A 23,776-nucleotide genomic window follows, 5' to 3' on the forward strand; every position below is an offset into this window, starting at 1 on the left:
GAAAAATAAACTATCAGAATATAGGAGGACATCAGATATTTTAAAATAGCCACAGTGAATAATATCTCAGCACAAGAAAAGGTTCTGTTTATTGGAAAGGACAAAATTTTTTTATAATCCTCATACACTGAGAGAACATGTATGTTTGCTATGTTAAACATGTAATGGCTGGGAGAGAAAGGCATTTCTCTAGAGGGAAAAAATGGACAACAAACTGGATTTTTTTTTTTTCCAACTAATTTTCTTTACATTTTGGGAAGTGAGGTAGGAAAAACAAGGCTCTCCTTTTTTTAATCTCAGACTTGAGAAATGCACATGTTCATGGCTAGTGGAAAAAAAAGAGGCAGCAAGAGACTGTGTGCTAACTTGCCTCAGGCTTCTTCTGAGCAGAGTCTGCAAAATAATCCAGCCTGTTGAATTATTTTTGATGTATGGTTCTGTCTAGCAAGAATAGCACAACACACCAAGTCAACTGATAATCATGCTCCCAGGAAACCCAAGGGATGCCATCAATAAATTATCATTTGTACCATGCAATAATGTTTAAATAAAAATATTGATAGAATCACTGGAAAAATACTTGCAATCTATGGAACTCTTTCAGTCCACAGCTATACAGAAAACATGACTTTGAAAAAAAATCACCAAAATGAATTCAACTGGAATTATAATTGTGAACTTTTACCTTCTTTGCATTCTATCCCTTACAACTTTTACCACTATTTTCAAAATCAGCCAAGCATACTGAAAAAAACCCCTGATAAACAAAACCATAAATTGGGACAGAAAGCCAGTATTTACAAAATATACTTGCAGTATTTTTTTCCAAAAGTGCGATTATTAAATGTCAGACAGAACTGTTTATTCCAAATCCAGAATTATATTTTAAAATCTCAGAACTTAGTACCAGTTATAGCAAAAGCCATGTAACCTTCAAGGCTTTAAGTAACTCTTGTTCTGAAATGTAAGCAAAAAAATTCAAGAAATCAACACATGGCTATGGTTAGGCTGCCTAGATGAGGCAGATACATCAGTAGTTTTCCTACTGAAGCATTTTTAATTAGCTGTTTTTTACAGCTGTAAAAGAGGTACAATAAAGAAGTTTCTCAACTAGTTTAGAGAACTGTAAACTCAGGCACAGAATAGTTAAACATCTTGCCCAGGATCATACAAAAGCACAAGTGAAAAAGTTGTGCTCTCTTGAGCAGTAAAGCTTCTGCCCAATGCTTCTACACCACACTTTTAGATTTCTCTGCAAGATGCATTTTGCATGATTCACCAACTCCAGATACAGACTGCCAGTAGGGAAGCAGCATATTCAAGAGTACATTCTTAATATAGGTTTCTTTTTTTTGATGTTACAGTATGTTTAATCCAAGACATTTTCATTTTACCATTTAATAAATATTATCAAATGCTGACAAGAATATCTTCTGAACAGTATATCAGCATGTATGAGCACACCAAGTGTATCTATGGCTCTCCAAACCTTTTAGTCATAGAGAGAGTTGTCAAGTTAAAAAACCAAAAAAAACCCCAAACAATTTAAAGATTTTTCAAGCAAGGGAAGTACAGAAGCAAAAGCCAGAACTGTGTCCAAGAAGGCTCTGAAAACCCCTGGAAACCAGGCTGACAACCTCCTTTCAGATTAAATATAACCTCTCCTTGAAGCAGGCACATCATCGTCATTGGACTCTATTACTTGCATCAGGCCATACCAGTTTTGAGAGCCTGTCCTAGGTGGAGGAAGACATGCAGTATGTGGGAAATCTGCTCTTTAAGAGAGAATGCTCTAGGCAGAGACCTCCATGAGGTTATCTCTACGGTGACTGGACAATGACACTTGAACTGGTTGAATGATGTCAACAGAGCTCTTATGAGTTAGCTTACAACTGGCTTGCAAGCCACAAGGTGGAATAAGTCTGCTCTAGCTATGACACATGCTTTGTTCTCCATAACTACTAAAGAAGTCCTAAACTCTTTTGACTGTGATGATAAAGGTTATTTTGCGAGAAAAATCACAAAGAAGATTATACCAGTCTGAAAAAAGAAACAAGCCAATACAGTTTGCTGTTTAGTACCTCAAGTAATTTTTAATATTTACATTAAGTCAGGAATTAACCCTGCAAAATGCATCTCACATGAATGGCCCTGACAAAGAGAACTCAATTCTCTGTATGTTTAAGAATAAAGAAAAGGTTATAAGATTAGAACCTAAAGCCTCCTTTTACTTTTGCGTAGCATCTCAGGATTAATCAATATTCCCGTCCAGAAGAGTGAAGAAAAATGGACTAGCAAACACTGAAACTCCCTCTTCTAAGGAAGCCAGAAAGATAAGCAACCTTTTGGGTAGGGATTGGAGATTCTTTAACCGCCCTTTTACAGACATGTGCCCATCTGACCAATGATTTATTAATGTCTAGTTACCTGGGAAGCAGGTTGTTAGGTGCTCCATTAGTGCTTCTTGTGTGACTTGTTTTCGGGCAGAGTTCATTGCTGAGATGGCCAGGCAAAGGATTTCCCCAAGTGGAATAAACTGTGACTGACTGATGGGAGACATGCTGATGGGTGATACATCACCTGTAAAAAGACAACAGATGTGCAATGAAGCGTTTTGTTTAAAAATCTGCTCATAGAACAAGGATGTAGAGATACAATCGGAGAAGACGCGCACAGTTCTGCAGTCTTTGTACGGAGCTGGGGATAAAACTCTTACAATGGAGAACCATCCAACACCTTATTTCAAAACTTAGACATGGTGAACTTTGGAAAATGGGAGATATACACTATGCAGACATAGTTTCTCAAAGGGTGCAATAGACAGATCCAGAAAAATGCCAACAAATTATCACTTATGGTTGCAAAACCTCGTGCTTGAATATCCTACTAGGTAACTGCACAAACAAAATAGTTGCATGTATTTCTCCGGACATAAAAGGGGAGATTTCATTCCCCTTTCAAAGGCTAGCGGTATGGATCACCCACCATTTCCACCTGACAATATTTTTTCTTAATAGTAACAAAGAGCAGGAAAAAATGTTGCTAAGTTAATGAATAACATTTTCACTCAGCTGATAAAGCACAGAACACTCTTTAGAGGCACAAAAGCATCAAACACCTTAAGACTGATACCCCAAATAAATCTCTCCTGGATCTACATGTCAAATGTCTTTCTAGAGCCTACGTATTTTTTAGAAGAGAAGTTTTAATGGTTCCAGGATAGAACCATTAACTGAAAATTAATGAAAACTGAAAATTAACTTTGTTGTAACTTTTCTCATCTTGTCTTTAAAAATAATTCATTAACCCATACTTAAAAAATCATTGAAAGATCTTCAAAATGAAAGTTACAGGAGAAATTACAATTTGATACTACTAGCATGACTACACAAATACACATATACATGTGCATTTTAACATACTTTATATAAATACAGACAGAAATGCTTTTAGATTCTGCTCTGTACCTCCTCTTGAAGTGGTAACAGCTCCCCAATGATCTCAAATAGAGGGAAGCAGCAGGCTAAAAGATTTCCTTTGCCAGTGGAATAGGAATAATAAAAAGTAACAGACAAAACAAGGGGTGCTTGACTATGAATCTTTTCTGGCCACAGGTTAGTCAATAGCCAGGGATTAAGTTTTACCTAAATGGCTTTGAAATCTCAGGAAAACCGCCCTATTTCTGCTGTCATGGAGCAATACCTTGTGATCAAATCAGGAATCAAATTACTCGAAATTAATTCAAATTCAAACTTTCCTCCGCAATTTAGAGGATCTAATAGTTGCCCTATTAATTCTATATTCCTATTACGTCTGCTAAACAGGAACAGAAGTTTCTAAAACTCATTATCAAAATGCATTTAATCTTGCATTGTACTCAGCACTTTGGAAAAAAAAATTGGTGGGAGTAGCAAATTGCATAACTGCTTCAGTGAGACTTATGAGCAATATTTTTCAATACACCAGCTGTACAATCTGTTGTACAACAGTGATACACATTACCCAAGACACAACAATGATTTAAAATACACATTTGTGCTATGCTGTCTCCTGATTGCTTCTGCTTAATTAGGCTTGACCAGATCAATGCCACAATCCCAACACAGCAGCATTCCTCCAGCTTCAACACAGTGCACCCCAAGATCCTCCTCATTCTTATCTGACCACAGAACGATGACCTTAAAATATAACCTTTTCTGGACATTTTTTATTCATATACACCTGATTGTGCTTTACAGACAATGGCAATCAAGAAGATCCTAGGCAGCTTACAGGGAAACGTGACAGATATGCTTTCACATGACTTGGGAGCAAACATCATTTGTCCCCTCATCATTTGAGAATGGATAAAGAACATCACAGTTGTTATATCACTCTTTACTAATAATTATACCTGCTGTCTGCTTAAACTTGTTCATAGAGGGATCTTTGTAATCAGCCAGACACAGAAGTTTACCAACTTTGATCAACAGTCACCAGGCACTTTGTGTAGGGGATCAGTTTCTGTAATGATTAGTTTCATGTCTAAAAAGCATCAGAATTATGATAAGAATTATGCAGATTTAGCTGAGCAATTTAAGAAATTACTGTCTTTCACACAGAGATTATCTGTGTCATGGGTATCCTTGTGAGCACTACTAAGTTCAGTTCTGTGCAATGTCAAACAGACTGGCATATATTGCCCTCAGTTGAGGTTTAACCTTATCAGGTTCACTGGGCACTGAAATGGGCTCCCTGGGTAGTTTTAAGGGCACCCAGGTGAAGGGCAGTAACTTCCTGAATTGTTTTATCTGGATCATCAAAGACCTGGCAATTTCTCAAACCAAAGCACCATGGCAAGAGCACCCCTGTGCCTACTCCCAGTCACGCACTCACATCGCTGCCTATGCAGGCGGGGAGGAAACCTTATTTCTTTCCCTTGCACCTGGAACAATCCCCTCATAGCTAACCAGAATTATATTTAGGATGTAAGGAATGGGCCTTAATACCATAATCAGCTTCCTGAAGTGGGAAAAGGACTTGAGGGGGGTTATACATGAAGCCTAGCAAGCGCTGCTAATTTATGTACGTTTGCTCTGCAGCCTCCCAGCTGCTCCCAGAGGGATGCTTGGACAAGAACTCAAACCAGTTACTCTGCTCACCCCTGGGAGCAGCCCATCCCTCTCCCCTGACTGCCAAGAGCCTGCAGAGATACACCTCTGGGACCACTCCCAGTCGGGACTTGTTAACTTAAAACTGGCTAAGTACAATTTAAGAAACAATAAAGTTTACCTAGATCTTAGTAACCTTGCACTTTGCACAATCTTTCCTTTGAAAGCAGGCCTCCAGCATGGAACTGCTTTTCTAGATTAGTGTGCAGAAAACATTCAGTCTGCACATCTGACCCCTGCCCGTTGGGGTCAACATCCTGTCAACAGGAACAAGCCAAGAGTTTCCACTGAAATACTAACTATACTTCACATACCCATCAATATAAAAGATTCAGTATCAGTTCCTTAATGTTAACACAATCTCTAGCAAAGCATGCTATAGTTAGTATGCCAGGGTAACACACCCTGCTTGCAAATATTTGGGAGCTTAACAACCGCTTAATTAACTATAAAGACGACTATAATCATCCATAAAATCATAATTTAAATTGCTTTAAATGCAATAGAAATGGCCAACAAATACTGGTTTATGTGAGAGCCTTTCTTCCTGTTTTGTAAGGGACTATCACCAGTTTTAAGCCTTATTCTTTTCCACTGAGTGCTTTTCAACCTTCTTCATTATGACAAGGGAACTCGTTGCACCTCTGTTGTGCCAGGATTACTTCCATAGCTTGTTGTCCGTAACTGTCTGCTGGAGATAATTACTGGCTCTTGGTTTTAAAAGGCTAGCACACATCTGTAAAACTTTCAGCAGACCTAGTAACAGAAAGCCAAAACCCCCTCACTCAGGGAGGCTCTAATTTGCCAACTTTTATCTTAACTATCCTGTGGCTCTGGGAAATTACAAGCGCTCTGTGGTTATAGTTAAGTGAACAAACTTCTTTGATGCACAACAACAGAAAATATCTTGCGTCTATGATTTAATATAATATATTAACGTCAATTACGCACATACATACTGTTTAGCCCATTGAACAGAAGGTTTACTACAACTTCTTTAGGAAAGATCTGCTTAAAAAACAAAATCAAATATGCTTTTCCTAATTTTTTTTTTAAGACCACATCACTTATATAAAACATCTAGCATATGGCTCCTGTTAGCTCTGACTGATGCTTGTCTCAGGCAGCTTTCTTCTGAAATCAAATTACTATCCTTAACTTTCATATGTTTATGTTCCCAATTAAACGAAAACTGGAGCTCAGAAAGCAGTTTTCACCAGCTGACTGCATGTTTTGTTTAAATACGAGATATATATATATATATATATATATATATATATATATATATATATATATTTGTAGCTCTGCTTCTGCAGTGTCTTTCCAAACTTTTCTCTAAAGAATTGGAAAAAAAAAAAGTTTTCTAGACTTCTTGTTTTAAGTGGCACTTAATTCTCAAAAATGTCTAAGCACATAACAAACAATGAATGGGATTTGTCCTCATTTATGCCTTGGGGATTTGTAGTGCTATCCTGTGGGAAAAAAATAATTATTGTTACTTAGGACAAAAGATTACGTAGCACATAAAATGAACACTTAGCTCTTACATAGCACATTTCTTCAGTGGATTTTGAAACATTCCAAAAAAACTGGGTAACCATAACTATCCTTAACATACAGATGAGAAAGTGATGGTCTGTAACAGAATGAAAACTTGTTGCAATTTTCAACATGAAGAATGAAAATTCACACATCCGGAACCCATACCAGCCAGAACCTTTCCAGCACAAGTTTATCTAGTGTCTCTGTTCTCTGAAAGTCTGGGTACCACCATCTTGGGAGAAAATGACATAGACTATATTCTGCACCATGTATTAGCAATTAAACTATCAACTACATACTGATGACAGAATTTTTATTAGTGATTCTGCTGCTAGAAAGAACTGACCTGGAAGTCAAACTCCCTGTCTCATGAAGTTTGCATTAAGACTGCTTGATAAATCACCTCTTATAAATGGAACCAATTCAGTACAGCCATTGTGGAGGAAAATTAAGGAAATTACAGTGCGAAGCCACACTATATTAGAATTTGTACACACTATTTCCCTGAAATGGGGAAGAGACCCTCTGATTACACTCTGCATCCTGTAAAATGTAGGAAGCCAAAGCCCAGTTTCTCTTCCCCAGCCTCTCAACACCTTTTTAACCTTTTGTTTCCTACAGATCAAGACAAACTTTAAACATGATTTTTAGCCTGGTTTCCACAGGAAATGAGGCTTGCACAATCACAGTCTGTGTGCCTGCATGTGGCAGAGAGGTCGAGCCTGCCTAGACAACAGAGATTCGAAAACAAGTGTTTGCTATGCATGCTCCATCTGCACAGAGCTTCAGGCATAGCTACCTCCCGCTAGACAGGGGAGAATCCAGTCAAAAAAACACTCATCAAGGGAAATCTGACTTCACTATTTTTGCTGCTTACAGAACTACATTATTAATCAGAAAACATCAAACTAGAGTACAGTAACTTCACGGCACCTCATCATTATAGTGGTGGTTACAACAGAAATCCCCTACAAAAAATTTCTTGCCAACAGCCTGTTGTGGTCAACACTCACCTATAATTTCACTCTGGGAAGAACTACAGAATGGTCCTCTTCGAACAAAAGGTAGCTAACAAAACCAAAGCTACTGGTAATGGGCAAAAAGAGGGCTCTTCAGCCTAGAACATTATCACTTTTCTTCAAGAATACCATAAGTGAAAAGCCTCTTCTAGAAAAAGCACATTTTCAGATTTACTTAAAGAATGGACAGATGCTGAAGAAGTTACATGTCTGGCCTGGGTTGCACAGTGCTCCTTTTTCCCCCCCAAACCCCAACGTGACTGAATCACTCTAATTATAGAATACTTACATAGATGTAGCAAACAAAACCTTTCTTATATGAACTCACAACAATGATATATAATTGCCATTTTAAGCCAGACAACGTTTCCATCTGATTAAACACCAGGAGGCAACAGGAAGAATATGCAGACTTCTGTGGTACTACCCAGATTAGTCCGAAATACCTTGGATCCGCACTAGCACACTAACACAGAAAAGAACACATTTTACTGGCAAAATCTGAAATAAAGAAAATTAGAAGGTGTGTTGCTTGCGCTGTTCTCAGCCATAGCTAAATCCTCCTTTTAAACCACACTTCTATGAACAAAGCTGCAGGTTGTGTTTACTAGACAGTTACACATATCAGAGGACTGATAACAATAAGGACAATACATTAAAGATTTGTCCATTTATTCCTGTTTAAGAGCAGCTTAAACAAAGGCTCGACAAATGCAGTAACACATTCACTAACCAGCAAGCTCCTTCTGCATTTCTGAAATGCATGCACACCAAAACATACCTTCCCTTGCAGATACAGATCATGTACGCTTCAAGAATGTACCTGGCAATGAGACCACTCCAATTCTAGCCAGCCTGAAGAAAACACAGCAACCTTAATAATGACCAATCATATGACAAACACTGGCTTCTGAACAAAGTTCTAGTCCCTTGCCAGTTATTAACTTCAACCATGTAAATTGATCTTTTTAATCATTTGGACCCAGCTAAAAGCATGATCTCAAGGTTCACCAAGTGGCACTAACTTTCAGAAACAGGTGCTAAATTGCCCACAGTCAGCAGACTTGTCTTACGTGCATTCATCCTGCGTATTTCCTGTGATTTAAATTTCCTTTTCTTTGTTCAAGTCCTGTGGCCAGCTGCCTCCTGATCCAAAGTGATATCCCAGCACATGTTACAACTATGATAATAAAAAGTTTCTGCTGGAGCACGGAACTTTCCCAGAGGATTCAGTTGAGGAGATTTTGGTGGTGTTGCTTAACCTGGGAAGAAGGAGGGTGGGACTGTGTTTTTTTAATATATTGTGTGCTTTAGAATGTGGTTCCTCAAACAGTGTTTTTCAAATGCATCTTTTAATAAATGTCTATGTCTATATTCCTGGCACACAATATGTTAAAAAAGGGGGACTTACCTGAACCCCTATGGTCTGGTTCCATGCTCCAGTACAGTATCCAAAGTAGCTGTGATGTAACAAAAATGTGCATATTGGGGCTTTATATCACTGTGGAAACTGGCTGGCTGCAGCATAGGTCAGCACCACAGGACCTGAAAGAAGAAAAACAAAGCATGCTTTTAGGCAGTAATATGCTAAACACCCACCTCTTAAAGCAGGAAATAGGGGCTTCCAGAAAATAAAAAAGAATGCAGTATCTATGCAGGTCCACTGAAAGGAATGCTATTTCACACAATTCTCACATATAAGTACGAGAAATAAATGGTTAAGAAATGACAGGGGAGGTGGAGGTAGAGAATCTAAAGGGGACTACAAATATAACTCCCACACAGTGTTTTGAAAACATCTCTCTCCTTTTGCCCTATTTCCACGGAACGGCTGGAATCACGTTCTGACACCACCCCCTATTCCAAAGGCACTCACAGTCTTTGCAAAGCGCCTCTCCACTGCAGTGCCTCAGGATTCTGCAGTGTCACTCCTCTTCTCCCTGGCTCTCTGCAAAGTGAAGTCATAGGAATGGATCAGCCAACCTGACTTCTCACTACCCTGCCCAGAATCCTTTGTGAACTGAAATGAGTCATCGCTCTGAAAAAATCCACGACGCAACGTTCCAGGTTTCTCCCTATGTCTGCGCTGGCTTCTTTGTCTTTGAAATGAAGTGCCTCTGCTTCTGGAACGGTGCCCAGGTGCATTGTACAGGATAACAAGCCAGCCTCCTCATTAAGTGGACAAGAAAGCTATTTACATGCACTAGCAAAGACAAGTTAAAGCTTTAACCCTCTAGTCAAGACAAAAAATTTACCCCTAACATACCTGCCTGATGTAATACACAACCCCCCAATACACAAAACCGCAAATGCAGACATACGTGTGCACGCACACATTTACACAGAGCAATATTTTCTTAAATTACTCGGTGTTTAGCATGACACTTACCAGTTTTTACTCTATTGATTAAAAAGAAAAATTTACTCTCCTTTGTCAGTCCTGAAGAATGCTGCAGACCTGCACATAACAAACAGCTCTGCTGTACACTGGATCAAAGTTGTGCTGCTGCAAACTGTTTATCAAAAAATTAGAAGCAGCAGACAAGTTCTTGCAAGCTCATTTTTCATCATCCCATTCACCATTTGGGCTCAAAACAAAGTGAGCCCTGAAACTGTGCCAGACAGAAAATGTCAAACTGCTCCAAGTGCCGAGAGCCAGCGGAGCTGCTTCAGCTTCTGCTGCTACTGACAAAGAAGGTAATGCTCAGAACGAGGTCACTGTGTCAGGATCTCACTCCCAGTGCTAGGTTTTCCTTTGCTTGGTGAGGATATGCTAAGCTAAAGCATCAGGAAAACACAGAGAGGAGGTAGGAATAGTGTGTGATGAGATACAGATGCTGCTGTTTTGGAGAAACATTTTTAGTTGTTTGGGATTTTTCTTTCAAGAGAAGGAAACATTTAAAATTGCCTTTACTGCAAAAGAACTATTCCTAGTCGTGATCTAGTCATCAAAATGAGAAGACCGATATGCAGAAATGGAGGGGCAAACAAAAAAAGGAATGCTGCCACGGGACACTTCTCCTCTCTACGCTGCGAGCCCTAGCCTTACAACTACCCTGGCAGTGAAAGAGTCAAAACCAGCCTAAAATAGGTCTAAGTGTTTCAAGAGGATAAGTAAATAGCTGCGTTACACAACTAACAAACATCACTTTTGTTTACAGGTCTATGGCAATCGTTATGCAGCAAAGCAGCCATATTATTAACAGGCTAATTTACAAGTCTAAGGTAAGCTGGGTGCTTTGCTACACCTGTAGTTACACAGTAGCCAAGATCTCAACATTAAAAGCTGGGCTTTTGCTATACACACAGTCATCAATTTCTGTGTTCCCTGAAAGGCCTCATTCCAGGAAATCTTCCTTCAACTTTACAGGAGTTTTGCCTTCCCTGGGGCTGCAGGATCAGCCGCAAAGACTCTAATGAATCCAACTTGGCATCTGCAATGTTTGGGTCCCTCAGGATCATCCTGCGGAAACTCTGGTTGTTTGTCTGCTAAGCCCACACCCACTTCACAGCAACGAAACTCATTGCAAGAAGAAAAAATTCTGTGGGCTTAAAAATGAATTACAACAGGCGCCTACTGAAAGAAAAAACGAGAGCTCCAATCTGCTTTTCCTTTGCACCAGACAACATTAATGAAAAGCTAAATAGCTGGGCTTGTGCATGCAGTACAGTTTTCACACACATGCACAAGTCTTGCAGCAGTAGTCACGCTACTATCACCAAAGTTAAAACACTGGCAGAAGAAAGATAAAGGTAATACCACGATCCAAATATCCTTTCTCTCTAACAAATTTCTCTAGCACTTGAACCTGAGTTACATGCTCAGGACAAGCTTGACTACTCTGAACAGACTAATACAACTGCAAGCTCTTTGAGTGAGACAACTCCTCTTGCACGTGTGACGCCCCAGAGACACCCAGAATGCACTGAGCCTGCACATGTACCTAGGGTGCACATACATCTCGTGTGCACATGCACCTAGGCATGCCTTGACACAAATTAATCAGCTCACAGCACTATTACACAGCCCTTTAATCAGTATTAAGAACAGCAAGAACTGCCTGATACCTCAAGCATGGCAGCGAGCAAAAGTGAAAGGAGAGACCAGCAGCGGGGAAAATGTAAATGAGAATGTTTAGAAGAGCTGAAGTTGATGGATAAACCAGCGCTGTCATCATCAGTGAGGTTACTGCAGCAAGACCTCCGAGGAGGAAGACCTAGCCAAAATGCCACATGCACTTCCCAATCAAGGCAGCTACTCTGTTCCTCCATCCCACGTCTCCCCCTCCAGCACGACAGAAGTTGGTACTGAAACAAAAGCTGCCTTATTGATAGTGTACGGCACAACTACACCATATACTTCTCTCTGTGTAACTCCATGCATGCACATGCATCTGAATAGACCAGTACAGAATACAGCGTAGCCTGAGATCAATGTCGATCACACACTGAGAAAGCAGATGATGTAAAGATCCCATTTTCGTCCTTTGCACACACATTGTGTTGGAGTTGAACACAGACTCCTTTGTCAAACTCCACATTAGCTTGAGCCCTCCTGAGCCAGGGCCTAGGATTCCCTTCCTTTGCCACAGCCCTTTCACCATCACCAGAGGGAAACTCAAGACGAGAAAAGGAATATGCTCAAATGGGGGGGAGCAGAGAACAAAAAACGTTAAAAAAGAACACCGTCACAAGATGCCAAGAAGGTTATCAAGAGCATGAGAAAATTCAGACTAGCCTGTACCAGTTTCAGTGGATCCTGAATTTCGGAGGCTAAAATCAGCCATCAGCACTCAGCATTCAGAGTCTGTAGCTGCAGAGACTATGGTCATCTACCATTATGATTACTTTACAAGAACCAACTTCACAAAGCAGGAAGCACCCAAACACCAGACTGGGAATACAACCCATGAACCCTGTGGCTCCAGAAGAAACCAAACTAAGGAACATCAGAAGGATACAAACTTACACTTACATTTCTTTAGGAAATCTCTTCATACTAAAAATTTTGATATATTAGTGCTCCACTAATAACAACTTACTTGCAGTATGCTAATAAGTTTCACTTGGCTTACATGAATATATCTCCTGGTTCTTTAAGAAACCACTTAAGAAAACACAAGAGGGAACATGATCAGGGTATTAAATTCAGCAATATCCCAACAAGTAATGCCCATCTGTTTTTGTGCTAATGTTGTCTAGGAGCTTAAATACTCTTTTTTTCCCTCCTGCTGCTTACACCCCAATGTATTTGCAGAGAACACACCTCCCCTCATTCAGATCTAATTCCACTGGCTTTAAAAAAAGCACACTCTTTTAGGGTTCTTTCACATGTCTGCCCCTCCTGTCCCTTTAATCTTTCTAGAGGATTCTTCTACATTTACTCTAACTTACATAACTTTTCTTTAAAAAGCAACAGCCAGAATTCTGCACCGTCTTCTAGTGCTCCAGCTAACCTCTCACCTGCGTCAGGTACAAGGAAATTGAAATTTCCATACTTTTAGTGGAAATACCCTGCCCTATATATAATAAGAATGAAACCTGCTTTTTTTCACAGCTGTACTGCATTGGTGGTTCACTGTTACCCCACAACTGAACAACCGGTTCCAGATATCTTTTTCATGCTGCCTGCACTAATGAGTTTGAAGCAAATATTCCTGGGTTTGACTCCCAAGTCCATGATCTTGCCCATTATACTTTACAAGCTCGCTCTGTGGATATGATTAAGGATCTTTGACCACCCAATTCTTCTTATTTGTTATCTATTTTTTAAGCATCTCCATTTTATCACATGCTAAAAAGAGTCACAAAAACTAAAATGAAAAACAAACAATACTTTAAATGTTACCTAATGCAGGACAGAACCATAACCCCATACCACACTTGCTAATACAACAACCCAGTAAACAGCATTTGAATGAACCCATCAAGTCTTAACAGGGAAAACAAAGCAACCCACAAAACTCCCTCCCCCAAAAGCCCAGTAGGTAAAACAATTGCCTTTTTAAAATTCGACTAGTAAAGGAGGCTTCTTTAAATTATAGCTCACTGGAAAGTATGTGATATTTTAAACCACACAGAAGAATCCTCTAACAGATTTTGTAGCTAGGACCATGGGACGGGAGGGGAGGAGGGTTTGGGGTTTTTTTTTGCATAGGAACCTGTTACTATTAAATTAATTCAATTAACGTTAAAGCTATATTGTCATCGACCACACCACCACCCTACCCCCTCAAAAACAAAGCCTGACTGTTTTCTGGCAGCAAACAGTAAATGCAAGGAAAGACAGAAGCATTAAAAAAAATGTGACACTAGAGGAGATTTGGCAAGAGAGAGTGAGCACATGAGAAACAAAAAAAAAAACCCCAACAAACAATGATAAACCTCATGTTTTCTTTTAGGGTGGAAATTTTATAAAGGCAGAGAAAAATATTTCTTTACAAATGCTCCTGAAAATGCAGCACATGACTGTTGAAACATAACAATCAGCCTGTCTTAGCCACATGTTCTTCACTATCCTCTTCAGTTTAGTCAGAACACATTTTCAGTGTGGCTGGGGATGCTGCAGCAAATATTCAGCAAGAGTCTAGTCAGTATTTAGTATTTCTAAAATTCTTGAAAGGTGAAGGGATGATTAGCAATACAACCCAATGACATAGTCCGCCTTCCCTCATTTATATTGACTGCTGTAACCATGAAAGGATTTTCATCCCAAAGATGATAATGTGGTGGTTACAGCTTTTCAAACAAATAGTGATGACTAGCAGATAACTTCAGGTTAAAATAAGAACCTGCAACACTGAACACAAGTCCCATGGTACTGCAGCAGCCTTTAACAGCCCAGTTTTTCCTGGCTAGGAGAGAACTGATGAAAAGGCCAGGCATGGAATCAATTAAAATAGTGCCGAAGTGGTTTTAAAAATAAAAGGTTAGACACTCCAAAGACTTAGCAGTTGAGAGTTTACTGGGTCATTTTTTTCCCTGTGGTGGAAAGCAGAGTTTTCACTATGGTTGGAGTACATTTAAGAAGATGTACTTCAATGCTTATGAAATAAAAATATCTTACACCCTAATACATGAAGTAGCAATACTAGGATATTCTGCCCCTATGCTCTACCTGTGTGGGGTAGATGCAGTGGACGCTGTTTCCCACAATGGCTCAAAATACTTTCAAATTCTGTCCTTTGGTCTCCCCTGTGTGGGAATCAGCTGTGAGAATGGGAACATGGGAAATGCCATGGCACAACAGTTCAGCAACTCGCCACATCTGCTGCCTCTCCCATGCTGGTCAAGCATCTTGGAGGAAGCATTAGAAAACCAACTGCACACATTGCCACTAGTGTACACTGCGTCTTAAAGGGAAATGCCCTTGTTCCAGACAGAAACAGTTCTTCTGAGATCCTCAAGGACTGGCAGATTCTCATTTTTTCTCCCAATTAGCAAATGCAGCAATCAAAAACTACCTCCCCAAATAAATGACAGTATGTGGAACCAGGGGTTCCTGCAATTAAAGAACTCACTAGATTAAACATTTCCTCTTGTCCATTTCATATGGTTTTTGCTTCTTAATTTTATTGAGCACTGGTTTTATTACAGGAAGCAGTAAACCAAAACCTACAACAGGCTTTTTACTACTGTTACAACAGTAACACCTCCCTACCTCCTGCTCTTTTCTTTTTTAAGTGAAATTTCAGGAATCTGAAAATCTCCCTGTACATGAGCCATAAAACTGAACACGGTATCCAAAACAAGGATGAAATTATCAATTTCACGGACAAAGCTCTCTTGCGTGACTTCTTACATATCTCCTAATTTACACAGTCTTATGTTTAGACTTTTAATTACCATCCCCCCCACTCATCTAACACGTTCACCACTGACTCCAGCAACGTGCAGACCATGCTCCTAAAAAAGTATGAAACCTAACATATTTGAGCACTATTTTTTCAGTGTTCACTGCACTGCCTTACACTACATTGCTGATGTCACTATTCTGCAGAATTGCTCAGCTGTTTTACTCAGCTGCCGCTGGTGCCTTGTGAAGTCCTCCTCAAGCAGTCTTAAGGAACCTGAACAACTGTGATCTGACAGATAGTGTTACCACTTCATTACCCATTCCATCCTTCAGATTTCTAATATAGCTATTAAACCCCAAACATTTGATATTGATCCCTGCTGCACCGAACGCTGTTAACCCCTTCCAGGGACCAGAACTGGCCATTCTTCCTTTTTCTCCTCTGTATTCTAAACTGAGCTTGACAAGACTTTTCTCTTGGACTTTCACCAAGCATTTTATAAAGCACAAGAGCCTGGAAGAGTCCTTGTGCTCCCCAAGTGTCGCTATGCCCCAGTTTTCTGAAAGATGAGAGCACATAAAAATAGTTGTGTCTTTGCCCTCTTATTCAGTGTAGAGAGACCTAAACTAAGATATCCAGACTAGATTCCTGAGACCATCTCAGGAGCTGCTGATGATCTCAACTTACATTGAACTAAATCAAAAGGCTAGCAAAAGGAGACATTTTGGATAATTTCTTGAACAAATTTGGCAAGTAGCCACTGGACACAGAGAAAAAAATCACATACAACAAAATTTTGAGATTAAAGCATAGGGGATTTATAAATCCAAGCTCTGAATGACTACATTTTATACCACAGCAAGACAATATTTTCTTAACACACACCAAAACAACAACAACAAAAAGTCATTCCTTATCTTGTCATTATGTTGTCATTCCTTATTCTGGACCATAAGAAAAAAGGGCTTGCAGTTACTGCCACGTTCTTTCAACGAGCTACCCCTACAGGCAGTACTTTAACTCACCCAGATCTTATGGGCCCAAGGGCACATGACTCCTATTCAGAAGGGTAAAAAGTGTGTCTGTCAGAGCTGGAGTTTGACAAGGCTCTCTGCTTCAAAAGCATTTCTGATCATCAGTAAACATTGCATTGCACATGGTGAAGGGGATGGTGCACGCCCCTCTCCTCACCTGGTCACCCCCTTTGGGAGGCCGGAACTGCTGCGCAGACCAGCCCTTGGAAACGCCTATAGGGGATGTAAGTAGCCCTAAAAGTGTTTTTTGAAACCTCTGCTGTTCCTCCTGCCTGTTTGGCAGCTACAAGTTTTAGTCTTAAAGAGCTGACATAGAGGCTACTTAAAGAAAAACCTAGGCTATAAAGATTGAATTAGCAGCAGCAGAAGACTGGAGAGAAAAAACAAGAAACAATATAAGAAAAAACACAGGAAAGGTTAAAAGGAAATGTGAGGAAAGAGATGATTTTTGTTTGATTCCTAAAGCAGGCGATGCAGCATATGTGATGTTAATGATGAAAGAAGACTTGTTAAAAGAATCCAAATGCTAAGCGGGGCTAAATGGAAGCAGGAATAATAACCAAATGGTAAGAAATAAAATTAGTACCTCCAGCTGTAGGAAGGCTGGGAAAATACAAGGGTCTGCAGGATTGCTGGAATAAGCAAAGAGGGAACGGCTGCGTGTATCAGTGAAGAAAGAAGTGAACAAAAGGACAGTTGTTTTGTGAAGGCCGATCTGCATGTGCTCTGCATCCACTTGGCGTTTGCCTTTGTTTTGTTTTCTAGGCTGACCTCCACCCCATGCCACACAAAAAGGATTCAATGAAAGCCTCCGTTCAAAGTCTCAATTAAAAGCCTGAAAGAACAAACCTATCTTGCACTGCAGCCCAAAGCCTAAGCCCAAGCGCCAACGACCCAGCAGAGGGAGCGTCCCCAGCAGCTCAGGCGTGAGCCAGACTGCCTGGCTCTGGCCGAGGGAACCTGCATCCTCCAGTGGCTTTGAATGAGCCCTCCCCGTGTTTGGAACAGGCAGAATAGCTAAAAAGAAACATTTAGCTTGTTCTCCAAAGGGTTGCTCCTAAGCTTTTATGATGAAAGATCAAAGATAGGGGAAGGATGGGAGCTTACAGGACAGTAAAGAAAGTTGAGAGTAAATGAGTAGTGTGCATGCTAATAAGGCACACATGCAACAACGCTCCACTGAGGGAGCATGCTAATGGTTTGGGCAGTTTGAACCAAAACATGTGAAAGCAGTTAAGCATGTCATCACCAATACTGTCTTTAGAAGTGTTCTGCTGTTTTATGAGAAGCTCTTCAAAACACACATGCACATGTAGTTTCACAGAAAGAAGGCGTAATCCACAAGAACTTGAGAATGTGGGGCTGCCCAAAGTGCATCCTGCATGCCATGTGTGGTCTGCAAAGCCTCTGCATTAGGCTTGTGATTTTTTTCTTTAAGTTGTGGTATTTTATTTTAATTCTGGTACTACATTTAATTGAGGTATTGCAACGTAGATTTGCTACGCAGCATCCAGTTTGATACACTCTCTGAACACAATTTGGGGAACATCTGTGTAACAGGGATAAGATGGAAACTGACCTCAGGGCTTTGGTCTAAAAGATTAATTTACTGCCAGAATTATCTTGGTGTAATTATACCTATGTAAATCCCCCTTTATTCTGGAATAAGAGCAGTTTTTTTAACCTGATTTAGCTTACACAACTTCCAAAAGTTATATCAATGGGGGCAGTTGTACATGCATAATCCTACCAAGTTCCTCTACATGACCTTTCACATCACACATTAAAAAGTGAAACTTAAAAATGGAATAATCAATAGTAAAAATAAAATACTAATTTTACTAGAGGCAAGAATGTGTCTTCTTGTTGTTCAATCACCTGCTCCCTAATGTATTCAAAAAGTAAATGTCAAAACAAAGGAACTGTCCTTTTCTTTTATTCATTTTTTTCCTGGGTTCCAATAGCTTCACTCCTGAAGAGTAGATAACCATTGACATTTAGAGTTGCAAGTACTATTTCTCTAAAAACTTCCTGTTCTGGTCAAAGGCAGAGATATTAAAGGAGCCAAATCTGGCTCCTGTTGCCATATGTTGTTTCTAATAGTCACAGCTTGAGTTTCAAAACTGACATAGATTTGCACTTCCCTTTATTTCCATTGAGTGCTGCTGTACTCTCAGTACTTCTGAAAATCAGGAGTTACTGAGGACCCCAATTTTAGGCACTCATTTCTGGAACCTGGCATAAAAGCTCAGACTTGAACATCAAAAGACTCCATGCACGTAAGCTATTTGGGAATATGTGAAAGTCTCGGACACAATGCCTAAAGTTACGCATCTCCTTCATAGTTCCATTTATAAATAATAGCCTAAAAGTCTGCTTTAGGGCATAAAGATTTGAATGTGATTTACATGTCTTTTGCCCTGCTCCTGACAAACTGTTTTCAAGGGAAGTTTTTATGTAATTAGTGTTTCCAAGAAAAGTTTTGGCTTTGCAAAACAATATTCTTAAGATGAAGAAAAAGAAAAGAAGGATACAGAGTAAGGAGTTATTGGTTTCAGGGAAAATAATTCCGGTATTCAGAGTCATTTCCTCATGATATCTTTGGAGACTGAGGATGCAAAAGCCTTGTGTAACTTCACAGTGACATTTTCCTCCTGATAACATAACTTCTTTCAAGGGCAGGAGTAACCTTGCCAAACATAATCACCACAAGTTTTCCCCTCATGCGCAGCCTCTGACTGTATCATTCATCACCTACGCAGACAGACATTATGCAAGCCTGTTTGCCAGATACTGCTGCTTAGGCAGTGCTTGCAGAACATCAGAATTACATAAACTCTCCCCCAGCTCTCCAGAGAGTGGGCCATCTCCTTCAACCATGGCTTCCACCAACACTGAAGTCACAGTGCTGGCTTTGTGATATCACAGCATTCTCCGTAGCAACAGCCTGTGAGGTCACAAATAAAGGATTATCACTTTGCTGCAGGATTAAGGGAACTAAGAAGCTGGTCTGTCAGGAAGATGGGTTTTACTTCAAATAATGGGAATTAGGAGAATGCTGAAAATAAATGGGTTGTAAATTGTCTTTGTCTGGCATGCACCCTTTTTTCAATAATACTGTAAAATAAGTTATTGCTTTCTTTTGACAGCTCCCAAGTAACAGTGAACTGCAGGCTGCCTCTTGAGCTATTACATGGGAGATGAATCCTGAAACAACTTCCATATCTTTTGACTCCTCAGCAGTTTGATTTTGCAAGTGCAGACAGCAGTCAGACCACTCTCCTCCAATTGTCTGCTGGTTAGTTTCTTCACAGGTGTTCAAAGCTGACAATAAGTTCCAGAAAGTGACCAAAAAAAAAAACCAACCAGAAAGTCTGGAAACATCTTGCCTTAGCCCACCTTACTGTTTAGGCAAGGATTTGTGAAGATGATTCCAAACTGGGAGTCTATGTTCCTAAGAAAGATCAAAAAAAAAAAAAGCATTGTAAGTTAGAGTGCTTTAAATACTTGTTTAAAATGTAAGAAACAGTGATTATTTAGAATAACCTTCCCTGCAAAATATACTTGCAGTCATGGGAATCTTTACCACAAACATCACTGTTAGAATAAGACACTTGTACAAATAATTTCATTACACTCTTAGTGGTTCATTTTTTTCACCAATATCTGGTTTACTCCCCAGTGAATACCCTGTTTAAAAGTTTTGTAAAATACAGAATTCCAGAACCTGTTTGAAACTATTCCAAAACCTTCACGTCCCCACTTCCCCATTATGGAGCAAATCAAGAATAGCACAAATACAACCACCCGATGAATGCCACCTGAACCACTGCGGCTTCCATACAACTATCCAGAGCACAAATTAAAAGTTAACTTGGTTTCAGCTTTTAAAGGGAGTTATAGTCCATCGGGGGAGGGGGGAATGAAAGGAAGGATGATACCAGGTGAGAACAGACTTACTATGTTATTCACAGAAATCCTACGTCCCATGCATGCTTGCACATGAAAACACTTTTCCCATATTTTTGAAGTAATTGTCCAGTTTTCCAGATGCCTAGCAACTCAGGCTGCCTGATGTCTGGAAACTAGCAAATGCATGCATATAGGCTCATCTCACGTGTGCAGCAGGTCCAACACATCAGGTGTGCTATGCATGCATAATTTATCCATCAGGGACTGTCCCAGATTTTAAAATTAAGATCTAAAAATCCTAAAATAGCGTGGTTTGTAATTTGCAACCTGAGCTGTGATGCAACCATAAAGCAGTTGTACAGTATGAGAGCATCTTGCAACTTCAGGAAAATTTTGAGTAAGGGCCTTCTTGCAGCTTACTGGTGCTGGAAGGAAAGACTTCCAGCATTATGAGCGTAGGCATCAATACCAATTTCTATTCCCGGACTGGAAGAAAACATTGGACAAGTTTGCAGTAGCTGATCAAGACTTCACCCGGAGTCTCACCCACTGGTCTAGAAAATCTGTTTTGCAGTTGGACAACTGTTAAAAATGTTGAGAAGAAATAACATAGACAGACTGATGAGATGTTTCACAGTGTTTTAAACACACTTTGAAGTTTTGCAACCTATTTAAAAACGTATTTCTTTTTTTGCCCTCCAGCCCTAGCAATAAAGAATCTCAAAGGAAGTGCTTAGATATACCAGATTTACTGGCTTTGCCACTAACCTCTACAGCTTTCTAGGCCTGTAAATAACGGCCGAATTCAGCCGTGCTGTAAGACTCTGCTGCCTTCAAACGGACCACGATGCTTACGCCAGAGCCGGGTTTGACCCGGGCCGTCTCTTTACACCTGCACTGAAGAGAAACACACGGCCTTTACTAGAACGGTAATTTTCTAGCGGCCCGCTACAGCACAACGCACGTTCAACCGCCAACACAGCCCGTGCTAATCCCCAACACAAAGGCAAGGCACCTTCCAGGCTTCCCAGCGGGGAAGAGCAGCCCCGCCGGTACAACCGGCCCGCCCGGGCCCGCCACACCAACCGCCGCTCCTGCGCGAGCGAGGGGGGCGCGCAGCGCTGCCACCCACCGCCCCGCGCTGCCGCTGCTGACGGAGCTTTTATTGTGCAGCAAAGCGGGAAATCGACTCAAACGGGGAAGCAACGCTCCTCCCCCCCCTCCCCCGGCCCGGCCCGGCCCGGCGGCCTCCTGGCGGCCTCCCGGCAACGCGGTACCTCACCAGCGGCACCTCCCGGCGGCGCTGAGGCGCGGCCGCCCCGCCCCGCCGCCGTCCCGGCATGCCCCGCGGGGTGGGGGGGGTGGGGGAGACGACGGCAGCCCGTCGCCATGGCAACGCGTGGCGGCAACATGCTGGGCCCGTCCCCAACATCTCCCTTCCCAAATCTTAAAGGAAAGATGGCAGCGTTTCAGGGCCCCCAAAACACGGAAGAAAAGCAATATTCACCTAGTTCGAAGATGCGACGTTACCCCCACCTTTGCACTACACATTTTCGCATTTTCAACCAAAACCAGGGGCAGCGTTTTCCTTCGGCGAAGGCCACCTGTGCCCCCACCATTTTGGATGGAGGAGCAGCTCCCACAGGACATGCACCTCTGTGCACTGCTGCTGCCTCAGGAACCACCCGAGTCCTCAGAAACAAAAATACAACCGTTTTTTGTTGATTAGTTTCTTTGGACTTGGGGTTGTGGTGTTCCTTTGTGCTTTCATGGGGGAGGCTGGGGATTTTACATGGTGGTAAAGCAGATTTCCATCCAATTCCTGTATAAGCGCTCCGTCCTCACGAGAAACCTTCCCACCTGGAACGAGGGTGCGGCGGGGCCTTGGTACGCCAAAAGGCACGTCGGTAGAGGCACGAACACCCTTGTGCCTCCCCGAGGGCGGCAGCGTGACGGGACGTGTGCTGCTGATGCCAGAAGTGAATCTGAACAGTCGCAGCAACCACATCCACCCCCTTCTTCAAAAGGCTAAACCCCTCAAGTATTTTATGCGACTTTTTAACTCAGCATGGCTGCATAATTGATCCAAGGTTTTTGTTGTTTTGTTTTTAAAGTTTAAAGAAGGTAAAACAAAGGACCACAGCAAAATACTCCCCTCTGGCTGCTACTGAGGTAGAATCTACACTTGTACAGAAACTTAGGCCGATCTTCCACCCTTTTAAAAGAAGTTATCGTCTAAAAGGACAACCATAACGGAAATGTTTTTGCACAAGAAGGGTCTTTTGATCAGCTACGTCTATCTTGAATAGACACAGGAGTTCCTACAACCCAAACATGCTTTGTAAAAACAGTGACCAGCACACATGCTGAAAACCAAAGCGGAAGAGCAAACTGGAAAGCTAAAACAAACCACATTCTCCATCTCTCGGTTCTGCTTATAAAATGATGTCTGAGGATATAGTCTTAAAAAAAAAAGGCATCAAAAGCAAGCAGGAGAATTAGTTCATAAAGGCAAATCACAGGGCAACAAAGGTGCCTTGCTGTGGATTCTGAGGATGAATTTGAACTTCGCTCTGAACTTGGGCCAAAGGCTCTCTTCACAAGTGTAAATGGGCATCTTGGTTTTTAGGGCTGGTGTGTCTCATGGTCCACAGGCATCAGCGACATGTACAGCCTAACCACACCAAGCTGATGGATGTTTAGGAGAAAGCCAAAGCAGTATTTGTGTCACAGTAATTCTGTCTTTGGGATGCAGCTGATGCAAGCCCTGGTAAGACATGGGAGGTCTGCAGCATGCTGTGGTCAAGAATCAGCACCATGACCTCATCCTCCTCTGGCGCTCAGGCCCGAGGGAAACTGAGAAAGGACTAGCAGCCAATTAACCACTGATTCAGCCTGAATTTCAATGTTCTTCCCTTTATGAGCTCACTCACCATTTGAATTACTTAAGGAAGCTGCACAAATGCTTTTATTCCAGACTTTGACATGCAAGCCATTACTGGAGCTGGCTAACTTTAAAGAAGTGGAAACTTTCTGCTTGAGCAATGGAAAAAAAGATCAAGAAGGTAACACGGCAGAGTAATACCAATTTTGAAAGGCAACTGCCACCACTCTAAGCAAGACCGAGAACTGCTGCATGGCAGGACAAGTGCTAGGTTCTCCCCCGCCCTGCAACTACATGCTAGAAATGCACACACGATCCACAACACCACTGGCACAGCCCTTTTGATACTAAACAAATAGCTGAAAGAGTGAAAAAAACCCCAAACCTCTGTAAATCCCTTTTCCCCATGCCAGGCAGTATAAAAAAGCAACAGCAGGGG

General features: G+C 41.2%; 1 protein-coding gene across 10 annotated transcripts in view; it reads right to left on the minus strand.

Annotated features, from left to right (window-relative positions):
• STOX2 (storkhead box 2) overlaps positions 1–23,776 on the minus strand; it is a 150,904-nt gene that overhangs the window by 17,307 nt on the left and 109,821 nt on the right. For 2 of the 10 annotated variants that reach the window (XM_072863439.1, XM_072863440.1), the window contains exon 2: positions 2,428–2,580. In XM_072863439.1, the coding sequence (XP_072719540.1) occupies positions 2,428–2,580 (153 nt within the window). Of the gene's footprint in view, positions 1–2,427; positions 2,581–9,122; positions 9,163–9,587; positions 9,683–19,940; positions 19,996–21,221; positions 21,351–21,468; positions 21,625–21,735; positions 21,775–23,776 lie in introns of those variants that run through there. The other 8 variants (XM_072863444.1, XM_072863442.1, XM_072863445.1 and 5 more) reach the window with 8 other exon arrangements.

This window comes from Ciconia boyciana, chromosome 5 (assembly GCF_034638445.1).
Source record: "Ciconia boyciana chromosome 5, ASM3463844v1, whole genome shotgun sequence".
NCBI classification, from domain to species: domain Eukaryota; kingdom Metazoa; phylum Chordata; class Aves; order Ciconiiformes; family Ciconiidae; genus Ciconia; species Ciconia boyciana.